The sequence below is a fragment of the Dendrobates tinctorius genome, unplaced genomic scaffold (assembly GCF_039654945.1).
Source record: "Dendrobates tinctorius isolate UK_male_01 unplaced genomic scaffold, ASM3965494v1 ptg000086l, whole genome shotgun sequence".
NCBI lineage: Eukaryota > Metazoa > Chordata > Amphibia > Anura > Dendrobatidae > Dendrobates > Dendrobates tinctorius.
In genome coordinates this window covers 32,650,010-32,667,677 of record NW_027361754.1, presented here as the reverse complement: position 1 = coordinate 32,667,677, position 17,668 = coordinate 32,650,010, and the positions used below count along the sequence as shown (strand labels likewise).

Sequence of the window (17,668 nt, the reverse complement as noted above, 5' to 3'; positions counted from 1 at the left end):
TGCCCCTTTACCCAGTTACCGTAATTCTTCTCTTTTCAATTAGGTCTATGTCACCACGTGATTAAATTCATACTAGCTGAATCCTTCCAAGCTCTATAAAGAAACAAGAAGTCTCTTTTCTCTGCATGAGTCATCATTAGAACTACAATTCCACATCACTGCAAAGTTTCTGGCAGGTGGGAGGAGCAGGTCAGGAGTTGAAGAGGAGGTGGAGCTGGGCTGCCAGGGACTTTGCAGTGAGATACAATTGTAGTTCTAATGATGAATTACTGTGTTTATTTGTGCTGGTCTTCTGAAACTTTATACTAGCCAGTTAATAAATGCACTCTGGCTTGTATCAGGTTGGGATACATCATCATAACAAACCAGCTCCATCATTATACCGAGCATGCGCAATGAGCAGATGAAGCCTTGGCTAGGCCATCTCACTTCACAGCACAGTGGTGGAAACCATCAGTCCTGGGTTGTGATTATGTATCCCGGGCCTTAGGCCTCTTTCACACATCAGGTTTTCGCCGTCAGGCGCGATCCGTCGCTTTTGACAGAAACCGGATCCGGCGAAATGCAATGCCGGATCCGGTTTCCCCCCCATTGACTTGCATTTGCGCCGGATCGCGCCGGATGGCCATGCGTTTCATCCGGTTTTCGCCGGATCCGGCAATGTGTCGCAATGTGTCGCGATCCGGCGTCTGGAAAAAACGTCTACTGTAACGTTTTTTGTCTCCGGCGAAAAAGCCGTACCCGCCGGATCCGGCGCGTCTGGCTTTTTCACACAATGAAAGCCTATGAGCGCCGCAATGCGCCGGATCCGGCGAAAGCCTGATCCGGCGGCCGGATCCGGTTTTTTTGTCTGAGCATGCTCAGTAGCTCTGCCCACAGGAGATATATAAAAGCAAGACAATGGGACCCTCAGCCACACCCAACATGCCACCCAAGCCAAGAACCAGGAGCAGGAGAAGGCAGCAGACATCTGCAGCAGCAGCACCATCAGCACCACCCCAAATGGAGCAGCATGCTGAACAACGGGAGGGGAGTCCAGAAGCAGATGAGAGACGGTAATTATCAAATCCCCCATTCCTCCAAACTAGGGCCATGGAATATCAAGATATTCATTGGCCCTTTGTTTCTCTTTATTCAACAGCCGCCAAAGAGATGCAGCAGCAGCAGCAGCAGAAATGGCATCACTGGCAGCAGCAATACCCACAGCCATGGAGTCTGGCCATCAACAGGACAGCACATCTTCTTCTGGGAGCCCTCCCTCGCATCGTCAGCGTTTGACGGTAAGTTTTTATTTCCAAAATCCATCATCTCTGTAATATATGTCTATTCATTGCCTTTTATTTCAAAACAGGAATCACAAGATGAAGAGGAGCTCCCAGAAGAAGAAGGAAGGGGTGGACAGACACCTGGAGTGGGCTCACAATTCGTAAGTTTTTTGCATCAAACGCAGAAACACAACATCACACTACACACAACACACAGAAAACAATGTTCTGCAGACCACACACAGCAAACAAATGCCTACATCCAAACACATAACATTTTTTGTTTTCTTCTCTAGTCTTCCCAATCTGGTGCTCAGCCAAGAGGTCCTCACAGTGCCTCCCAGGGTCGTCGGCGACAGCAACGCGGCGGTCACCAGCGTGTAAGTATAAATATTTTTGCTTTGTTTTTTTGCACTTTTTATTTCATTTCTTTTGTGGAGGCTAATTATGTTATTTTTGTCTTTTTCTTTAACAGCCTTCACAGCGTGCTTCCGACTCTGACGGTGAGGATGGAGGGATTGATGTGGACCGCCTCATCGATCTTGTCAGAGAAAGGGAGCCGCTCTGGAACCTTTACCCCACCCTTCTGCCCCTGCCACCTCTAGTACACCTGCGGGTACTGGGCGGCAGCGGCAGAGGGGTCAGGAAAAGAGTTATGCGCAAGAGTTCTTGCATCTGAATGCATCTTTCCAGAACTGTCTCAAAGTCTTGTCAGAGCAAATCTCCGCAGGCTTTCAGCAGATCAACTCCAGCATTCTGGAGGTGAAGACACTTCTGCAAACCATGCATTCAGAAGCAAGATCTTCGACAAACCACACCTTTTTCAGGTCTGTTGTGGAGCGCATGGCAACACTATCTCCTACCCAGCAGATGCATGTAATGCATTCGTGCCACGGTGCTCTACAGCAGGTTACCTCCCAACCTCCACCTCCCACCACTGTAGTTCCTCCACCTGCACCCCCTCCAGCCACTTTCCGTCCTCCCCCTCCTATTACATCTGCACCCCCCCCAGCCACTTTCCATCCTCCCCCTCCTATTACATCTGCACCCCCTCCAGCCACTTTCCATCCTCCCCCTCCTATTACATACCAGCAACCTCACCAGTACCAGACATCTCCCCACTTCCAGCAACCTGCCCCGTACCAAACTCCTTCCCCGTACCAAACTCCTTCCCCGTACCAAACTCCTTCCCCATACAACTTTCCATCAACATCATCTGCTCCTACCGTCCCTGCCCAACCCTCCACTCCACCGCCCACCACCTCTTCTGCCTCCCACATGTCCACCCTTTCTGTAGCTTTTTCCACACCTTCACCTCTAACTGTTCCTTCTCCACCACGATCCCAGTCCTCTCTCCACACACCCAGTGTCGAAGTGTCCCGCAGCCCCTCCAGCAGTATTTCCACCCCACAGTATACCGATTTGTAATGTTTTTTTTTTGTAATAAAAATGCCCATTGGGTTTAAAACCTTTATTAGGCTAGTTTCACACTTGCTTTTTTTTGCAGCGCGTTTTTCCCGCAAAAAAACGCATTGAAAAAACGCATACAAAAGCATACAACTGCTGCGTTTTTTTCAAGCATTTTTATGAGCATGCATGAAAAAAACGCAGCGTTTTTATGCGTTTGTATGCGTTTTTAGTGCGTTTTTACCGCGTTTGCGTTTTTTTCCAACATTAGGTGGCCCCTCACACTAACCCAAACCATGACTTTACTAACCCTAACCCTGACCCTAACCCTAACCCTAACCCTGACCCTAACCCTAACCCTGACCCTAACCCTTAACCAAATCATACTTAACCCTAACCCAAACCCTAAACCCTAACTAACCCTAACCCTAACCCTAACCCTGACCCTAACCCTAACCCTAACCCTGACCCTAACCCTTAACCAAACCATACTTAACCCTAATCCTGACCCTAACCCTGACCCTAACCCTTAACCAAACCATACTTAACCCTAATCCTGACCCTAACCCTGACCCTAACCCTTAACCAAACCATACTTAACCCTAATCCTGACCCTAACCCTGACCCTAACCCTTAACCAAACCATACTTAACCCTAACCCTGACCCAAACCCCAACCCTAACCCTGACCCTGACCCTAACCCTAACCCCCCTTAACTAACCCTAACTCTAACCCAAACCCCTAAATTCCATGGTTAAAAAAAAAAAATGCATATGCAAAAAAACGCATACGTGAGCATGCCAGTGCGCACATATGCGCATCCATAGGCTATAATGGCCATTTTTAGCGCAAAACGTGCGCATATGTGCGCATGCGCTTTTTTGCAGGGCCAAAAAATGCAACATGCTGCGTCTGGAAAATACAAACGCACACCCCAAAAAAATGCAGCGCATGAAAATCGCATACATGCGCTTACAAGCGCGCAGGTATGCGCACCCATGTTAAATATAGGGGAAAAAACGCATGCGCACATATGCGTTTTTTTCCAGCGCTAAAAAACGCAAATGTGAAACCAGCCTTAAAAAAGTTTTTTGCACTTTAAAAACAAAAAAAAAAAAAAAAATTTAAATAAAAGTTAAATTATCGTTTCACAATGGTTGTCTGTCATTTCTTTCTGCGGCAAACTATGTTTTAAAAAAAGGTTAAATACAGGGTATTTCAAAGGTAAAAAGGTATTCAAAACCAGGTATATAACTGTGGGTAAATTTTAGCTTTTTGCCACAGTTGTGTTCCTGGTTGTGTTTGAAGCAAAGTATTTCACCTAAAAAGTTGTGTTTATTGTTGGTGATTTCCTACCAATGTACACAACTTTTGTTAAAAGGTGAAATACTTTGCATAAAACACAACCAGGTACACACCTGTGGCCTAAAGCTAAAAATAGTAAGACCATGACAAGATAGCCAACTTTGGTTGGCAAAGGTATATACTGTTGGTCCAGAAGGTACACAAGTTTGGTTAGGGCACAAATCTTTCACACTCTGTCATCCCAGTGTACTCTGCCTTGAGGTGACATAAAGTATAGTGGAAAATTGTCCCTGAAACCGTCACAGAACTTCTAGTGGTAATATTTCCAATGACAACATCCATCTTCGCCAGTAACTTGCTCTTCTCTCCAACCTGCACTTTCTTCTCTACAACCTGTCAAAGAAGGGCTGTAGGAACATGCTATATATAGTTTTCCAGTAGCCAATCCCGTTCGGAAGGCCACAAGGGTCAATTTTAAAAACCGGATCCGGCGAAAAAACGGATAGAAAAACGGATAGAAAAACGGATGAACCGGATGAACCGGATGAGACGGATCCGGTTTTGTCTGTCAAGAACAAGACGGATCCGGCAGAAAACCGGATCCGGCACTTCAGGTTTTACAAAACATTTGCCGGATCCGGCATTCCGGCACGACGCCGGATCGCGCCTGACGCCGAAAACCTGATGTGTGAAAGTAGCCTTAGGGAGATCTATTTTGAGGCCGGCTGGTCTGATTCTTTGGAGGAACAACTTTGCCCCATAACTCCTTTTTTTACACGTTATTTGCATGCAACGCTTTCAAAAAAATTTTATTGCTTATATAACAGCTGCAAAGAATCTGCAAAGAATATATTTACAAAACTATTATACTATTAACCTATTAAGCTCAGTGCAGTTTTTAACCCCTTCACACCGCAGCCCTTTTTCATTTTTGTTTCTGTTTTTCGCTTCACTTCTTCCCAGAGACATAACTTTTTTATTTTTCTGTCAATACGCCGTGTGAGGGCTTGTTTTTTGCGGGACAAGTTGTACTTTTGAATGACACCATTGGTTCTACCATATTGTATACTCAAAAACAAGAAAAAAAATTCCAAGTGAGGTGAAATTGCAAAAAAGTGCAATCCCACAACTGTTTTTTTTTTTTTTACCATGTTCACCAAATGCTAAAACTGAGCTGCTATTATGATTCTCCAGGTCATTGCAAGTTTGTAGATACCAAACATGTATAGGTTATTTTTTATGTAAATGGTGAAAAAAAATCCAAAGTTTGATAAAAAAAAAATTGTCATTTTCCGAGGCCCGCAGTGTCTCCATTTTTCATGATCTCGTGTTGGTTGAGGGCTTATTTTTTGCATGCCGAGCTGATGTTTTCATGATACCATTTTGGTGCAGATATGATCTTTTGATCTCGCATTATTGCATTTCAATGCAATGTTGCGGCGACCCACAAAACATAATTCTGGTGTTTTGACTTTTTTTTTCTCTACGTCATTTACCGATTGGATTAATTATTTTTATATATTGATAGATCGGGCAATTCTGAACCCGGCAATACCAAATAGGTGTATTTTTATTAATTGTTTTATTTTGAATGGGGCGAATGGGGGTGATTTGAACTTTTACTTTTTTATTTTTTTAATATTTTTAAAAACTTTTTTTTAATTTTCCCTTGCTTCAAGAGTCTCCTTGGGAGCTGCCATAATCCGATCGCCTCTGCTACACACAGGAGATGATCATAGCAATCCGGCAATGACAACCACAAGGGTCGCCTGCAGACTAGAGTTGAGCGACTTTAGTCGGATCGGGTTTCATGAAACAAAATTTGTTTCAGATGAAACTGGTCCGACTAGGGCAAAAAATGGCGGAGTTTCATCCGAAACCCGACCCCAATGCAAGTCAATGGGAAATAAAAGTCGGCATTGAGCGGATGACATTCATCCACTCAATGCCGACTTTTATTCCCCATTGACTTGCATTGGGGTCGGGTTTCGGATGAAACTCCGACTTTTTTTGCCCTAGTCGATCCAGTTTCATCTGAAACAAATTTTGTTTCATGAAACCCGATCGGACTAAAGTCGCTCAACTCTACTGCAGACCCCTGGTTGTCATGCCAACCCATCGGCGACCTGCAGTCATGTGACATGGGCACCGATGGATGGGATTAGTGTTGCGCTTCTGGCGCAATCACATTAAATGTGCTGTCAGAGATTGACAGCGGCATTTAACGGGTTAACAGTCATGGTAGATCACGATTCCAACCGCGGCTGTTAGAGGCACATGTCAGCTGTTCAAAACAGCTGACATGTGCTGGAAAAGATGTGGGCTCCGCGCCGAAGCCTACATCAAATGGAGGGACACGACATGCTTAGTATATGTACAGCGCATGTTGTGAAAGGGTTAAACTGAAACCCACATTCCCCTATTAGATTAGAAGTTGAAAAGTACAAACTGTTTTCCAAAAGTGTTATTAAGAGGGGGCAACCAGGCAAAAATGCCAAGGAACCAAATTTACTAGTAACTAGCCTATACAGTATAAGATCAGATCACTTTGTGCTTCCTTGTGACCTAGCACTTTTCTGCCAGTCAGTTTCTCTAGTGATCTCTCACCCTGTGGCTTCAGTAGAAAAATATGACATAAAGCAAAATGTGTCCTTACATGGAATATTGGTATATAATCTTGTGTAGGTCACATTATACCTGACCTCTTTTACACTTCACATTTTCTCTTTCATACATTTGATCACCACAGGTAGGTGTCAGGAGAAGACCTCTCTTCTACATTGTGAATCTGATTCTCCCCAGCGTCCTCCTCATGATAATGGATATTATTGGCTTCTATATTCCTCCAGAGAGTGGAGAGAGGATATCATTTAAGATCACTCTTCTTCTGGGTTACTCTGTCTTCCTCATCATCGTATCAGATACATTACCTGCAACCGGAGCTCCGTTAATAGGTGAGACCAGAGCAACATAGACATAAGTGTACTGTGCAAAAAACTGGCATAAAATGTGAGTTAAAGTGACTGTCCCAACTTATCAAGTCATCACCTATTCAAAGGATAGATAGTAACTTGGTGATCACTGGAGGCCCCATCACTGGCTTCCTATGATCCTGAGATCGGAGCTCTGAAGTTCCCAGTTTGAACAGAATTATGGCCACCATGTACACCTTTGCCTAGGTCAAAGAATGGAATGGTGATGGACATTTGGGGCTGTTGTTCTGATCAATCAAGGCATTTCAGAGCCTCGCTCTCAGGATCATGGGGTCCAGCAGGAAAATTATCCTGTAGCAACACAGACAGATATACAGAGAGAATTACCGGAACACATATATCCACTAACTAGATCAGCTACACTGATTGAACTGTGAAGGAAAAGTCTGTACTTCTACTTTGGTCACAAACTTAAGCACTGAATTCAGTGCAGTCTTTTAATGGAGGTCCTGTCTTGACACATCTGTTTACAGATGGAGAGCTATTCCTTGTTGATTTGTGAGGAGGTGGACACATTGCCCACGTTACCTCTTGAAGAATATGTGTCATGTTGTATTGTGAAATGTGAACTGTGACATATGTTAATACTGTAGATACTGTATGTTTCCCAAACGTAGGGAGAGTTAGAGTTAAATTTAGGACTATCCCAGAACATGAGATAGGGCCTAGAGTACATAGAAAGCTGACCTAAGGTCTGATCTGTAAGCAGTATCACATGACGTGAGTGTCCCTAATGTGAGAGGAGACCTTGACAAAAGATAGCGATATCCTAGTGGAAGGAAGGGGAGAAGTGACCAAAGGAGCAGAGTGATCTATCAGAGGCGGGTCCCAGGAGAAGACATCTAGCAGTACGGCCCTGAGTTTATAAATCCAAGAGGTAACTGGCCAAGGTGGGACACAACACATGACATGAAGAGAATTACCCGGGCAGAAGTTTCAAGGTGTCAGTAGCAGAGAAGATAAGTATCGGCCATAATGGCAACATAGTTCCCTTGAGGGGAAAGAAGATGCGGAACCACGGGTTGTGAATAGTACTCTTGCTAACAGGACTGAAGTACTGCGCTGGGCTGTGGTGAAGTAGTGAGGGATGATGAAGATAGAGAACAAGAGAGTAAGAAAGAAGAAATTGAAACTGTGTGTGGAAAATTCTTCGTTTTATGACGAAAACATTCACAAAGTTGTGTACCCACTAGCTACTGTATGTAATCCCCACCAAGTTATTGTTTAATAAAAAGTTTGTTTTTGACTGGTGGTCTCCCTCATTGAACAGTCAAATATCTGGTCCTGGCCAACCAAAGTCATTGGTTACATGTGGCCTACAAGGGAGTAGCGCCCCCCACCGCACAATTCTACAAACCCAGCCAGGACCCCACCTTCATGTAACATGCTGGGGTGTAAAAGATGACTACCTCAACCACGGCTACCACTCCGCGACACGTTACACATTTCTCTGATGGGCCTAAGCTATGTTGCTATCCAATACAAGGGTTGGATATTGACCATTAGCATTGCATTAAGAGGCACTATAGATCTAGCTTTCATTATCTTGAAGAACAGCTTTTTTGCAATCTCTACTTTCTGGCCTATAAGACTCTACACCAGCTGATGTCTCCACATGGAATAGCAGGACCCTATAGACCTCCATCAAAGGCCTCTCACCCACACAGCCAGTGAACGGCACTGTACTGATGAAAGGCAGAAGTTCTGCAACAGCTTTCTATAGAAGTTTGTCTTTTGGAGTAAACTCTAATTTGGCTAAATATTCTAGGTGTTTTGTCAAGGTTTGTTAAAGGGTCAGACCTTGACTTAGAGGGTGACTACTAAATGGCACTCGAAAACCAGATGGAGGATAGTTCAGTTAATATCATACTAACACATTAAAACACAGCTGCAGAGGGAAAACCCTTTCTAAGCAATATTCATCTGTTCTGTACATTGCCCAGACCAGGTGTGGGTGGTGATACATTAAAGGAATTATCCAAAACTTCAATATTGATGGCTTATTTTTTTAAGATAGGTCATCAATATCAGATTGGTGGGGTCTGACACCTAACACTACAATTGATCATCTGTTACCATGACCCACAACAGTTGGATGTATACTGGAACAGCAGAGCTCCATACACCACGTAGTGGTCATTCTTGAGTACTGCATCTCAGATCACAAATACGTCAATTGTAGTTGAGCTCTAAGGAGCTGACAAGCGGCGGACGCTGCGTCTTCCTCCAGGCACGTGCACACATCCAGGTCCCCTGGCTTATTTACTGTCATGTCCTCACTAAATGAACAGGATTCATATAGCTTGACAAGCAGCTAAACCGCTATACCGGGGTCCAATAAGGGAGACTGTAGTTGAATCTGTGATTTATTGAACGTAGATATAGATGTGTATGGTAAAACTACAAACACATACAGATACATAGGATCAGTATAGGATTCATGGAAATATACATTATACATAACATACAATCTGAACTACTAGCTGAGCAGGGGATGTAACTAAGCTAGCTAATACAAGGCAGAATATACAGAGGGAATGATTACATACCACCGATGCTAATACAAGGGGAAACAAGCGATGAGGTGCTTCCAATATGCAGACTTGAAAGAAATGGCCGACTGAAGAGAAGGGGGCTGGCATAGACCATGATCCCTTTCAAAGTTACCCAGAATACATCGTGGATGGGAGGGAAAATACAGGAACGAAAATGAGGCTAAGATAACACTTCAGTTATATCTTTTGGCCACTAGAGGGAGCTAAGAGAACAAGAAACATTAATCTGTATGGAAAACTGAGCATTCTAAACATACAGCAATGATTATATGTTATTAGAACAGGCAGTTATGAGTCATTGATTATGCCGGAGACAGAACACTCCCCGTCTGGCATTGAACGGATGCCACCATTACTATCCTCTGAACACAACAATAGGACCAGCTCAGTCACTGGTCTGGAGAATGTCTTAGGTCCATCTCCTTTAGCCATCCTGAGTTCGACTTTGCAGACATGGCCATATTTACTTGGGAACGTAGCAGTAACCAGTCCAAGAGGCTACTGGTTCCGATGGGCCTGGCAGTCTTTAACAAGGACGAGGTCACCAATCTGAAGATTAGGCCGGGTAGATTGCCACTTTGTCCATGGCTGCAAGGTAGACAAATATTGTTTGCGCCACCTGTCCCAGTATGTATTGGCAAGACCTTGTACCTGCCTCCGTTGGCGCTTGTAGAGATCCTTAGTGTCGAATCCTCCTGGAGGGGCACTGGATTGTCCTGTTTTCTGGGTTAGAAGAATAGCTGGAGTCTTTGTATGAAGTGTAGATACCTGAGGGTGGATTTCAGCACCTGAGTCTTTTCTCACAAGTTCAAAGGTGTCTGGACAACGTTCCTCAGTGTGCAATAGTTTTGGTCCTGAGAGCCATGTTGTGCTCTCTAGCCGACTTGCGTCAACTGCTCTAGTTGCATGATCTGCAGGGTTTTGGTCCGTGGAGACGTAGTGCCACTGTTTTGGATGGTGGATGTATCCCAGGACTACTTTGCTGTCTGAGTAGAACTTGGCATGGGTCAAGTCGATATCCATCTCGGATGTGATGAACTCTGCTAACTCGACGGCTAAGACTGCAGCACAAAGTTGTAACCTTGGTATGGTGTGCTCTGGTCAAGGAGCAAGTTTGGCTTTCCCCATGATGAATCCAATGTGGCTCTGACATTTGGAGTCCACAGTTTTGAGATAGGCAACAGCAGCAATTGCTTTGACAGAAGCATCTGCAAATACATATAGTCTTTGGTTCTGTATCTCTGTAGACAGCACAGGGGTGTATGGCCTTGGCACATTCAGGTTGGCGAGAGCTGCTAAAGAGTTCTTCCATGCTTCCCACTGGGTTCTCTTATCAGATGGCAGAGGTGCCTTCCAGTCAGAAGACTCCTTGGTTAAGTCTCTTAGTATGGCTTTGCCTTGTATAGTAACAGGACCTGCGAAACCTAAGGGATCGTACAGGCTGTTGATGGTAGACAGGACACCTCTGCATGTGAAAGGCTTTTCTTCCTGGCTGAGCTGGTAAGGTAAAAGTTTCTGACTGTAGATTCCAGAGAAACCCGAGGCTGCGTTGCATTGGTGTGGGGTCTGACGCCAGGTCCAGGTCTCTGAGACCATTACACATGTCTTGTGAAGGGAATGCTTTCATGAGTTCTTGGCTGTTTGAGGCTATTTTGTGAAGCCTGAGGTTAGAGCAAGCAAACATCTCCTGTGCTCTACTGAGAAGACTGATGGCAGTCTCATTTGAAGGCATGGCTTTCAGACAGTCATCAACATAAAAGTCTTTCTCTATGAATTGTCTGGCATCTGACCCGTATTCTGTTTCTCCTTCTAGAGCTGACCTTTTGAGTCCATAGATGGCGACTGCAGGAGAAGGGCTATTGCCAAAGATGTGCACTCTCATGCGGTACTATGTGACTTCTTTAGTAGGATCATTGTCTCTGTACAAGAAGAATCTTAGGAAGTTCCTGTCTCTCTCTCTCACAAGGAAACAATAGAACATTTGCTGGATGTCAGCGATGAAGGCAATGGAATCCTTACGGAAACGCAGAAGTACTCTCAGTAGTTTGTTATTGAGATCTGGTCCTGTCAGTAGAACATCATTCAGGGAGACATCATCAAACTTAGCACTAGAGTCGAACACCACTCTAATTTGGCCTGGTTTCTTAGGGTGGTATACTCCAAACATGGGTAGGAACCAGCATTCTTCAGAGTCTTTGAGAGTGGGAGCTAGTTCTGCATGGCAGTTCTCAAATATCTTTGACATGAAGGAGAAGAAGTGATCTCTCATATCTGGCTTCTTTTGCAGACTGTGTTTGAGAGAGGAGAAGCGTTTGAATGCCTGATCACTGTTGTTTGGTAGACGTGGTCTGTGGGTTCTGAAGGGAAGAGGTGCGACCCAGCTGTTGGTCTCATCTTTTATGAGCCCTTTGTCCATTACCTCTAAGAACAGCTTATCCTGTACCGACATTGCTACTTGGTTGTCTTGCTCAGTTCTCTGGAAGACTGTGCACCCCAGCTGATCCTCATAGCTTCCTGACACCATACTGCTGTCATGAGTAAAGTCTATTAAGTGTTTGGGTAGTTGGATGCTGTGTGGTAGTTCCTTGACATGGAACTCGTTGTTGCAAGGTTGAAACAGAGATGGGCGCCCTTTCTCCAGTGTATTTGTTAGCATGCTTGTCACAGAAGATGGGGCGTGCATGTGTTCCAAGCATACGTTTCCTATTATGACCCATCCTAGGTCTAGCTTTTCGGGATAGGGAGCATTGTTGAGTCCATTGATATGACTTCTCACTTTATGAACCTGCAGGATATCTCTTCGCAATAGCAGTATTATCTGTGCCTGAGGGTCGAGTTCCGGTATGAGATGTGCTCTGCATTTTAAGTGAGCATGATGGATTGCCACATCTGATGCAGGGATTTCAGACCTGTTGTCTGGGATCTGATTACACTCGATGATTGTAGGTAGTGGCAGGCAGAATTGTCCATCTAAGGACTCAATTTGGTAGTCAGTGGCTTTCCTGCCCGCTGTTGTCACAGTACCTGCACATGTCTTTAATGAGTAAGGAGTGCTTGGTCCCTTAATGTTGAATAGGTCAAAGAATGTTGATCTGGCCAGGGATCAATTACTTTGATCATCCAAGATAGCATACAGTCTCACAGCTTTGTCTTTATGGCCCTTTGGGTACACTCTGACGAGGCATATTTTTGAACAAGACCTACTGTTTATTGTCCGTTTACAGACTTCAGTACATTGTGAAGTGATCTCTGGCATAGCTGCATCGGTGCTCTTTTCTCCCCGCCATGCTCACTATCAGCTGGCGTGTTCTGTGCACTCCATGGAGCTGGGCCAGGGTGTAGGGCAGTGTTATGATCTGTGGTGCCACATTCTGTGCATTTTACACTGACCTTACAATCCTTGGCGAGATGAGTGGTAGATGAGCAGCACTTGTAGCAGATACCGTTCTCTTTCAGGAAGCTTCTGCGATCCGGCAGTGATTTTCCTCTGAAGGCTCTGCATTTCAGGAGAGGATGAGGCTTCTGATGAAGCGGGCACTGCTTGTCAGGTTCTCGTACCTTTGTCTCTGATTGAGAGCAGCCAGCAGACCTGTAATTGGAACTTGGAGAAGAAACATTAGTCTTGTGCACTACCACAGATGTTGTGCGTGGGTTTGCAGCTGGTGGTGGTGCGGCATATGATGTTGTAAAGTCAAAGCTGGGATCATTTCTGATTGCCGCTTGTTCGTGTATAAAGTCTACAAAAACGGAGAAGGGAGGGAATGAACATTGTGTTTGTATTTGTACGTGGAGCCACGTGTGAGCCACCTCTCCTGTAGATTGTAGGGAAGCTTTTGGACTATAGGGTTATCACCTTTGGCTGTGTCGAGGTATGAAAGTCCCGGTAGGTCTCCTTCACATTTGGCAACTAGGACCTCTTGTAGCAAGTTACCTAGCTCTCTAAGTTTTGGGAGACCTTTGTTAGATATTTTAGGAAAGTCATCGATTCTTTTGAACAAGGCTCTCTCTATTACCTCACCAGAGCCGTAACACTCATCTAGCCTCTTCCAGATCTCTTTAAGGCCTATTTGAGGGTAGTTTATATTAATGTCTCTGATCCTTACTGTGTGTTTGACTGACTCTTCTCCCAGGTATTTGACTAAGAGGTCTATCTTCTCTCTGTTTTTTAGCCCCAAGTCTCTAGTAATATTTTGGAAGGAAGCTTTCCAAGCTCTGTAACCTTCCGCGTGGTCAGTGAATTTCATGAGTCCCTTGGCAACTAGATCACGTCGTGTGAAGATCCTAGCAAGTTCTGATGTGAACAGGTTGTCAGCAGAGTATACTGGTGATGGGTCACCCTGATAGTGATGTGAGGTGCGTTCATACCTGTTAGTATCCTTAGGGTGGCGCCAGCCGGTGTCATATTGCTTCGGTCTGACATGCGGTGTGTCAGGAAGGTGATTCACGTTGGTTACCTGGTGAGGGGCAAGGAAGACAGGAGAGTTGCTTTGCTTCATGTTTTCCTGGAGCTGAGCTTCATGATGACTCTCACTCGTTTCACTGGATGTGTCGTGATCTTGGTTATAGTTTGGATCAGGAAGTTCATTAACATATTGAGATGTGCGTTGTGGTGAATCTTGCAGCAGCAACTTCAGACTTGACGCACTGCTGCGACTATACAGTTCAGGGTTGTGTGCGGCTTCCAGTGCTTCTACCTCTGCAAGTGCTGCAGCCACTTCCTTTTTTGCAGCTAGGCTCTCTAAGGCGGCATCCACACGCGCCTTCTCATTATCTATGCGTGCTTTCTCTAGTTTAAGTTGCATCTCTTCTTCAGCATAGCTTGATTGCATTTTGGCGGCCTCAGCATTTGCGCGGGCAATGGCGACTGCGCTGCTGATAGATACAGTCTTTGAGGAGACGGATGTAGCAGATTTTGTCCTGTGCAATTTGTGGGACATGGTGTCTTAGAGGGATGCTTGGCTGTGCAGAGATTGCTGTAGCTGTATCAGTCTCTGTGTAGCTGGTGACTTGAAGCTCCCTAGATGAATTTCTGCAGCATCACTAGTTTCTGCAAGCTGGATGAAGGGCTGTCTTTTCCCTGGATTGCACTAGCTGGATGGCGCTGTGTAACTGGCCTCTGCAGGATAGAAGGCTGTTTTCTGTATTCCACTAGCTGGAGAGCCGGTGTTTTACTGTCATGTCCTCACTAAATGAACGGGATTCATGTAGCTTAACAAGCAGCTAAACCGCTATATCGGGGTCCAATAAGGGAGACTGTAGTTGAATCTGTGATTTATTGAACGTAGATATAGATGTGTATGGTAAAACTACAAACAGATACAGATACATAGGATCAGTGTAGGATTCATGGAAATATACATTATACATAACATACAATCTGAACTACTAGCTGAGCAGGGGATGTAACTAAGCTAGCTAATACAAGGCAGAATATACAGAGGGAATGATTACATACCACCGATGCTAATACAAGGGGAAACAAGCGATGAGGTGCTTCCAATGTGCAGACTTGAAAGAAATGGCTGACTGAAGAAAAGAAGGGGGCTGGCATAGACCATGATCCCTTGCAAAGTTACCCAGAATACATTGTGGATTGGAGGGAAAATACAGCAACGAAAATGAAACTAAGATAACACTGCAGTTATATCTTTTGGCCACTAGATGGAGCTAAGAGAACAAGAAACATTAAACTGTATGGAAAACTGAGGATTCTAAACATACAGCAATGATTATATGTTATCAGAACAGGCAGTTACGAGTCATTGATTATGTCGGAGACAGAACATTTACCATTGGGGTTTTTCCTCTTTAACGCCCCACACTCTTTTGGAGCTGACAAGCGGTGGACGCTGCGTCTTCCTTCAGGCACGTGCACACATCCAGGTCCCCTGGCTTATTTACCATTGGGGTTTTTCCTCTTTAATGCCCCACACTCTTGTGAAAGTGACCATACCGAGACATGCCTCACTAAATATCCACAGAATTCCCACGAATCCCTGACACTTCTGTATAGTTTGTAATTGATAAAGGCCAAATGTGGCCGAAACATTTTGCCTTGACTACATTAAAAAGTCAAAAAATTCATCATTAAGTTGAGTGCCTAATTTATTTTTATTACCTTCATGGTATGGGATCCTACTAGGGTACCTTCCTTAGTAGTGTGCATGGTTCTCTACTACTACACTGTATACATTTGGCAGCTACAGGACCAGATAATAGCGAGTCGATAGGGGTGCCAGATGTCGACCCCGAATGATCTGATATCAATGAGCTATCCTAAGAATAGGGCATCAGAATCAAGGTCCTGGATAATCCCTTTAAGGCTTCTTTTACACTTGCTGTGTTTTTTGCGTCCCGTTTTTGCGGGCCATATTGTCGTAATTTTCACGGTCTGCCGCAAAAACAGGCCGCAAAAATCTTCTCTGATTTCTGCAGGCCTTCAAAGTGATAAACAGGAAGTACATGTGAGAGCCCTAGTAAAAATACTGCATTCCACAAATAAGGTCTTCACGGTGTACCGCAAAATCAACACACTGGGCAAGCTACCGTTGTTTTTGCGCCCCCATTGATTTTCAATGAGGCCGTGTCCATAAGCCGTGAAAAATATTGAGCAGGCTAGATATTTTTTCACGGCCATAAATACGGCCCTCAAGGCCATACAGCGTATGGCGCTCCGATAAATTTTTACGGCCCGTTTTTGCTGCCCCATAGAAATCTATTGGGGCTGCAAAAACGGCCTGCAAAAACACGGCAAATGTAAAAGAAGCATAACAGAGCATTACCGTAATGTTTACATAGTAGCAAAACATATGTTAGGTGTAAATTTCACTGTTTTCTTTGCAGCAAATGTATCCATATAATTATAAAACCGTCCTCCAGGTGTCGACGCTTTTTCCTCTATCTTTCTACTTTAAGTAATGTTTTACTACTCAGACAGTCAGACAGTAAAATTATGCATGAAATTATTAAGTTGTCTGGAAGAATAAAAATGACGAGCAGCAAAATATATCAATATCTTTCTGGTAATAAAACAATCAAAATGTAACGAGGAAAACAAGGGTAAATTATGGAGCAAAGAGAATCTATTGCTAAACAGAAAAGCAGATTTTCTGCAGACACAGATTTCCTTCTCCTGGCTTCTCATACACCACCACTCACTATACTTCATGCGGTAAAATGCACAACATTTATTATGAAGTGTACACCCTTTAGTAAATGTGGTGCATCTTTTTGCAGAAAGGGAAACAGGTCCCTTTGTGACAACATGTTCAGTAAAGTAGTCTCCAACCCATTGGGTATTCTTAAGAAATGAAACACATATACACTTTGTGCAGAATTATTAGGAAAGTTGTATTTGAGAGGATTCCTTTTATTATTGAACAACAACTATGTTCTCAATCAACCCAAAAGACTCATAGATATCAAAGCTTAATATTTTTGGAAGTTGGAGTGGGGTTTTTTTAGATTTGGCTATCTTAGGAGGATATCTGCTTTTTCAGGTAACTATTACTGTGCAGAATTATTAGGCAACTTAATGAAAACCAAACATATACCCATCCCACTTGTTTATTTTCACCAGGTAAACCAATATAACAACACAAAATTTAGAAATCAACATTTCTGACATTCAAAAACAAAACAAACAAAAAAATCAGTAACCAATATAGCCACCTTTCTTTATGATGACACTCAAAAGCCTTCCATCCATAGATTCTGTCAGTTGCTTGATCTGTTTACAATCAACATTGCGTGCAGCAGCCACCACAGCCTCCCAGACACTGTTTCGAGAGGTGTACTGTTTTTCCTCCCTGTAAATCTCACATTTTATGAGGGACCACAGGTTCTCTATGGGGTTCAGATCAGGTGAACAAGGGGGCCATGTCATTATTTTTTCTTCTTTTAGACCTTTTCTGGCCAGCCACGCTGTGAAGTATTTGGATGCATGTGATGACCATTGGCCTGCATGAAAATCATGTTTTTCTTGAACGATACCGACTTCTTCCTGGACCACTGCTTGAAGAAGGTGTCTTCCAGAAACTGGCAGTAGGTCTAGGAGTTGTGGTTGACCTTGCAGATTGTCCTGCTTGAAAATCATGTTTTTCTTGAACGATACTGACTTCTTCCTATACCACTGCTTGAAGAA

General features: G+C 44.1%; 1 protein-coding gene across 1 annotated transcript in view; it reads left to right on the top strand.

Moving 5' to 3' along the window:
* The window catches only part of LOC141098103 (5-hydroxytryptamine receptor 3A-like), a 51,908-nt gene that overhangs the window by 22,194 nt on the left and 12,046 nt on the right, over positions 1–17,668 (top strand). The window contains exon 6 of the mRNA XM_073585672.1: positions 6,731–6,931. Within this exon, the coding sequence (XP_073441773.1) occupies positions 6,731–6,931 (201 nt within the window). The remainder of the gene's footprint in view (positions 1–6,730; positions 6,932–17,668) is intronic.